Below are 7,029 nucleotides of genomic sequence, written 5' to 3'. Positions count from 1 at the left end.
TTGAAAAAAAATATGATTTATTATTAAAAAATTAATTTTTTCATGTGAATATCATATTTTATTTAATTTTTTCAAAACGATTAAGCGACGGTTACACAATTCACGATTATAAATATCTTTTCTCTTTACAAAATACCAGTTTGAGAGACCCTTTGAACTTTTTATTAACCAATGAATTTGTGTCACGTTAATATACAGCACATCATGAATATTATGTTGATTAAGTGGATGTATAAGGATTTAATGTAGAATTTTTTTTTATCTATATTAATGTTGCTAGCCGTCACACTTAAAGCTGCATGCAGTTGGCTGTTGTAGTTTTATCCTTAATTTATGTTTGACAATAAATTGTTATCATAAATTTTGAAAATTCTATACTTACCCAAACATACCTAACTTCCATATATGCCATATAAAACTTTTTCTCTCATAATTTTAGATGACTGGTACTGTTAGTGATAAAATAAAATAATACAGACTATATTAGATTGGATTGTTTGCAATAAAATCCGTTTATTATTTAACAATAAAATAAATAAACTAATGAAAGTAATATGAACTCAGTTTGTATATCCTGACTTGAAATTAAGTTTGATAAGCAAATTAGGTCAGAACATCAATTTAAAAGTATTATTTAAGTCAGATTTGTATACATTTTTGCAAATTATTATTTATTATTTGATGATATTATTTCAATTTTGGAACAAGAACTTGTTCAAGTATTCAAAAAGATAGTTAGAAGAGTTATTATATTTAGCAGTCTTACACCACACACGTGACATATTTATTGATGTGATTTTTTTTTCAACAAATATGTATTGTGGAACTACAAAATAGAATTTTTCTAACGAAAAAGGATACTCATAAAGCAATATAGGTACTTTAAATTCTTATGAGTAGATATGTACAAATGTATTTATTTATTTATATAAATATAAAATTAACCTGTCAAAATCTGTAAAATAAAGTCATGAAGTGATCTATTACTTTTGTAATAAAAAGGTTTGTATTATTTATTAAATTACAATATTTGTTTGTTTAATTTTTAGAATAACTACACTTCGAACCTTATATTATTACAATTTTACACTTTCACATTGTACTATCAAATTATAAGAAACCAACATTCTTAATTTTTCCTAATACAAATTTACAAACTAAGGGAATTAGTATTGGTCTATGCATATATAGGTAAAGTCATATTTACATAATATAATCCTAAAATCTTTCACATTAGTTTATGCATATCTAAATATTTAGCAATCTATAAACAGTGTTTATCTAAATTTTAATCATTATTTTTCTTTGCTCTCACTCTCTCTCTCACAATCTTTTCATTTTCTCTCTCTTCAACAACATAACAAATTTTTACTTGTGTATTTATTTTATTATTATAATATATTATATATATATTTATTATTATTATATTTGTATTATTAATGTCAAATATATATAGTGAATGCTAATTATAAAATATATATATAAAAAATGATTTTAGTAAAAAATTAATAATAATAAAATAATTTATTATTATTTTATTTGAAATATATATAAATTAATGTAAAAATTTTACTTGAATAATAAAGTAAATATGTAAAAGAAATGATTTTATATATATATATATATAAATAGATCAATATTAATGCTCTGATATATTATTGAAACAAAATTCGTAAATAATTTCAAACTTGATCTCGAAAAAGGAAAATTAAATTTTTTTTGTACTATTTCGTCCGGTGGATTACAATTCGCTTTTCGTATTAAGACTGTGAGAGGGACCACAGAAACATGCGAATCTGGGAAACGTGGCAGAATCACATGGCGATGGACCAATACAGGGACGAGGTGTCAGTGCGCCTTCGAGGCTTCGCCTTCGCCTCAGCCTCAATTTTTGTGAGAGAGAGAGAGAGAGGGTACAGAGTCTACAGACCCTCTCCTTTAACGCCGTTAACCTTTACGTCGCTGCCACTCCTTTTTTCCGAATAATAATAGCAATAATAATTACTATTTATTTATTATTATTTTTGGAGTGGGCCCCATTAGGGGGGAGGGGTGTGATGGTCCTAAAAACGATGTTGACGTCTGAATCCCCACTCTCCCTCATTGTGAGGTCCCACGAGAAAACATCATACACTACTACGAATCAGTTCGTACAATACGATTTCGCTCACCGAGCGCGTGTATGACAGAATCATGCCACGTGGTGTCGTTAAGGATACTAAGCGGTTCCTTATTGGAATAAGGGTAAGGGTAGAGAGAGTCAGTCGCGGTGAGTATGCGTTTGGACTTAAAAAAAGTTGAACCCCATCCCACCCTTGATCTCTCTCTGCCTCATGTGATGAGGGTCGTGTACGAGGCGGAATACCTCTACAGTTCTACTCGACGTAAAGGAGAGTGAGGAACACTTTGATGATGGCAAGGTTTGACCCCATTTTGCCCTGATGTCTGTTAAGAGTCTTAAGACTGGTTTTTCGTTTTCTTTTTCGTTGGTCAATTTGACACCGCACCTTCTCACGTAAAGCTACAAAATCTGGAGCACTCTCAAATTTTGGTATTTTTTTTTAAGAAGAAATATATTTTTAATTATTTCATAATTATTTTTATAAAATAATAAAATATAAGATTTAAATTTTTAAGAATATATTTCATTTTTTTAAGTAATTAAATGATATTTATGCACTTCACGATTATACATAGAATTATTCTTTTTTTAATTTTATATATTACTTAAAAATAAATTAAGAATAATGAATTAATAGTTTTCTAAAAATTTTATGTCCTCCAATTTGTTTAATTAATGGGTATAGAAACAAGAAATATTGTTTTGACTTTTGAGTGTTTATTTAGCTAACGATTCGATGAATTTTACGCTTGTTGGCTTAAGATAGCAACAGAGGATACTAACCAATGAAATTTACCCACCAACCTTGTATCAATTTGTCGCTAAGCACTAGATTTCTTTGTAGTTTGAGATGTAAATACTTGGGAAGAAAAACTTCTGCTTTTTAAAATTATTTTAAAAATGTTGAGATATATTTTTGTCTTAAATTTTATGAAAATAAATAGATACAAAATTATGAAAAAAGCTACTTTACCTCTCCACTTTGATCACTTTAATTTTTTTTTTTTATTTAATGATTAAAAAAATGATTTTAAATGTATTAATATTTTTTTTTTATTTTTTAAAAATATTTGATCGTAACAAAAAAAATAAAACAAAATCTGAAAAGAAATAAAAGCGCGTTGGAGGACGCGCGGGGTAAAGAAAGCAAGACTCTGCAGGAGGGTTGAAAAGGAGGGAGGGGGATTGGAAAAGGATGCAGCGAGAGTGGAACAAATATACATTAGATAGATGGACCCCATAGTTCATTATCGGTCCCCAAAACCCTCAATAGATATAAAGACTGCGTGCGTGGTCTACCGACGCGAGGAGGAGTCAGGACACACCCTTCTCTCTCTACACTTCCATCTCATCCAGCATCTATCTATGTTAGCATTGCGGAGCTCCCACGTCTCTCTCCCTTTATTTCTTTTGCTTAATAATTATTTTGCCGGACGCTATTATTTATTTATGTATTTATTTATTTATTCCTTTTAGAATGGCCCAACCCTACAGTTTCAGTTTTTACCCAACGAAAAAAAAAAAACCAAACAAAAAATACTCATTATTATGGCCTCCGTTGTTCCTTATCTCTTCCAGTTCCAGCTTTCTCCTCAGTGCTTGTTCGGTGTTCCTTCATTGAACCTCCCACCCTTCTCGACCTCTTCCTTTTCCTTTCCCATGGATTAAAAGATAAATACACCGAATCTATCGAAAACCCAATTGGTCCCCCATGAAATGAACGACTTCTAAGTCGCTATAGGCTGCTGCTGCTGCTGCTTCTTCTTCTTCTTCCTGTGAGAATCAGAGAAAGATGAACAAGAGGAACCACCAAGATACCTCCGGTGGAGGTGACTATGGTGGCCTGCAGGGCAACGTAGGCAAAAGCGATAGTTCATCAATGTCCAGTGGTAAGGCCAAGATGTGGGAGGAAGAGCAGGACGCAGGAACAGGGGTGGATGATGAACTACTGGCGGTTTTGGGGTACAAGGTCAAGTCCTCCGAGATGGAAGATGTAGCCGATAAGCTGGAGCAGCTCGGGATGGTCATGGATGCGGCCCCAAATCTATTTTGCGACACCGTCCATTACAATCCCTCCGATCTTTATGGATGGGTCCAGAGCATGCTTTCCGAGCTCAATAATCCACCCAATACCATTCTTGACCCTATGCTTCAGGGCCAGCAAATCGACGATCCTCTTCTTGCTCCTGCTGAATTCTCGTCCGTCCCCACACTAGGTTTTTTGAATTCCCAGCAACAGCGGCAGATTGACACGACCCAGTCCTCTCGGATTTACAACGACGACTCCGAGTATGATCTCAGAGCTATTCCTGGTTCTGCTGCCTACCCCCAGACCCAAGACAGGGAAAGCAACCGAAAGCGATTGAAAACCTCGAGTGGGTCTAATTCTGCGCCTCCGCTGCTGCCATCTTCTCCGCAAGCAGCTGGCGGTGCTGCGGCTGGTACAGTGTCTGATTCGTCTAGGCCAATAGTTCTAGCCGACTCGCAGGAGACTGGTGTCCGACTCGTCCACACTCTCATGGCTTGCGCCGAAGCAGTTCAACAAGAAAATTTGAAGATTGCGGATGCTCTCGTTAAACAAGTCCATTTGCTTGCGGCCTCGCTAGCCGGTGCCATGAAAAAAGTGGCCACGTACTTTGCCAAAGCATTAGCTCGCCGAATTTACAGAATTTACCCACAAGATTGCCTCGATGCGTCCTACTCCGATATATTACAGATGCACTTCTACGAGACCTGCCCCTACCTCAAGTTTGCGCATTTTACTGCAAACCAAGCGATACTAGAAGCATTTGCCACTGCCAGCAGAGTGCATGTTATTGATTTTGGCTTAAAGCAGGGGATGCAATGGCCGGCACTAATTCAAGCTCTCGCATTAAGGCCTGGCGGGCCACCGGCTTTTCGGTTAACTGGAATTGGCCCACCCCAGCCGGACAACAAGGATGCTTTGCAGCAAGTCGGATGGAAGCTGGCTGAATTGGCCGAAACTATCGGTGTCGAATTCCAATTCCGGGGATTCGTCACCAATAGCTTGGCCGATATCGATCCGTCCATGCTCGATATCCGGCCCCCCGAAGAAGAGGCCGTGGCTGTGAATTCCGTGTTCGAGCTTCACCCCCTGTTGGCTAGACCTGGAGCGATCGAGAAGGTGTTGTTATCCATCAAGGCCATGAAGCCCAAGATCGTCGCAGTGGTGGAGCAAGAAGCGAACCACAACGGACCGGTTTTCATGGACCGGTTCACGGAGGCCTTACATTACTACTCCAGTCTATTCGACTCGTTGGAGGGGTCCACGTTGGTCCCTCCGACTCAGGACCTGATAATGTCCGAGGCGTACCTAGGGAGGCAGATATGCAATGTCGTGGCTTCTGAAGGAGCCGACCGAGTAGAGCGGCACGAGACGTTGACTCAATGGCGTACTAGGATGGGATCGGCCGGGTTCGAACCGGTGCACCTCGGATCGAACGCATTCAGGCAGGCCAGCATGCTGTTGGCCTTGTTTGCGGGTGGGGATGGGTATAGGGTGGATGAGAACGATGGTTGTCTCATGCTTGGCTGGCACACTCGGCCGCTCATTGCCACGTCGGCTTGGCAACTCATCACCACCGATTCTTCATGAGCGAACTCAACCCAGTGGGGTTTGGTGAGGTGACCAAATAGACATCGGAAGCGGTGGAAGGTGCTTAGCCGAGTTGAATCGTGAGCGAGCGAGGTAGAGAGGTTAATCCCACTTTTTTTTTTTTTTTAAGCCCCTCTCAGACTCAGTCCCCCCCCTCCCTTTAATTTATTTTCAATATTTCCGATGAATTTCAATTTTTTTTTTTTTTTTTAACTTTGTTGGAACTCAATGTCATGTCTTAGAGTTTTTCCCTTTTTTTCTTGGGGGATGAAGAGAATGCGCGTGATCTGTAATTATTTTTTAATAAATAATGGCGAGCATTCTCACAGCTTTTTGTTTGTTTCATCGTACGTACATATAATGAATGGCCTGCAAGCTTTTCGACTTGGTTTATGAAACTATTCCAAAGAGAAATCAGAAACATCATGGTTTATGTCTGAAACTTGTATATTTGTGAACAAACATGGTTGATTAAGAAGTGAACCATTAATCTAAATTCATTGTACATGGAACCCAATCATGTCCAAAATATAATTATTATCTTACCTGACTTTACATCAAAGAGTAAAACTTTTTGAGTAATTAATTAGCTGGCTTACATAAACAATCTTGGGTTTACCTTATATCTAACTCCAATAACTTTATTTCCCTCGCTTGATTGATCAATTTGATATATTATAACAAGCACATGAATGGTAACTGTACGCATGAGGTGCAGCTGAGTTCTGCTCTTATTAACTTTAAAAAAGCCATTTAAATCATTTTGATCCAATTTATAGTCTTGTTTAGAACAAAAGAGAAGATGCTTGAGAAAAAGAAAATTAAAGGGTTATCACATTCCTTATAAAGGATGCGATACATGGCAATGAGAGAGATAGGGGAAGGGAAGAAAAGTCGGGATTACGATTTGCCCAATGATGGGTGAATATAATAGGTAGCTAGGGTAGGCATGTGAGCCTGCGGGGCTGCGTCGATGTGGGGCCGCACATTGCCGCTTATTGCAATTCGCCAGCTCTCGGTACCATGTGGAGTGTGGGGTTGTTGTTGGAGTCTATTTTTTATTTATTTATTTAGTTCAGAAATGCTTTTTGCGCTCTAAATAGCATTAATTCCGGACTAAACCAGGTGCGTACGTAATCGATCAAATATATATGTACTAGAAAGCATCTTATTACTAAAAAAAAAGACAATGCACTTGAAAGTCTTTAGAATGAACCCATTAATTACTTGAACTTAAGGCAATCTCTACAAGATTGTTGAATGAATTTCGTCATTTTTATAAAAGAGTGAT

At 37.1% G+C, this 7,029-nt stretch overlaps 1 protein-coding gene across 1 annotated transcript; it reads left to right on the top strand.

The window, feature by feature from the left end:
• Positions 1-3,600: 3,600 nt before the first annotated feature.
• Positions 3,601-6,081, top strand: LOC108988158 (DELLA protein GAI-like). Its single transcript, XM_018961303.2, has one exon. It carries the CDS (start codon positions 3,915-3,917, stop codon positions 5,736-5,738), a length of 1,824 nt encoding a protein of 607 aa, XP_018816848.1. The 5' UTR covers positions 3,601-3,914; the 3' UTR covers positions 5,739-6,081.
• The last annotated feature ends 948 nt before the right edge of the window (positions 6,082-7,029 follow it).

Source organism: Juglans regia, chromosome 1 (assembly GCF_001411555.2).
Source record: "Juglans regia cultivar Chandler chromosome 1, Walnut 2.0, whole genome shotgun sequence".
NCBI lineage: Eukaryota > Viridiplantae > Streptophyta > Magnoliopsida > Fagales > Juglandaceae > Juglans > Juglans regia.
Note: the sequence above shows the minus strand (reverse complement) of the source record. Positions and strands in the feature narration are given on the sequence as shown.

Coding starts and splice junctions, on each gene's coding strand:
- LOC108988158 (XM_018961303.2), top strand. CDS start 3,915: ATGAACAAGAGGAACCACCAAGATACCTCCGGTGGAGGTGACTATGGT.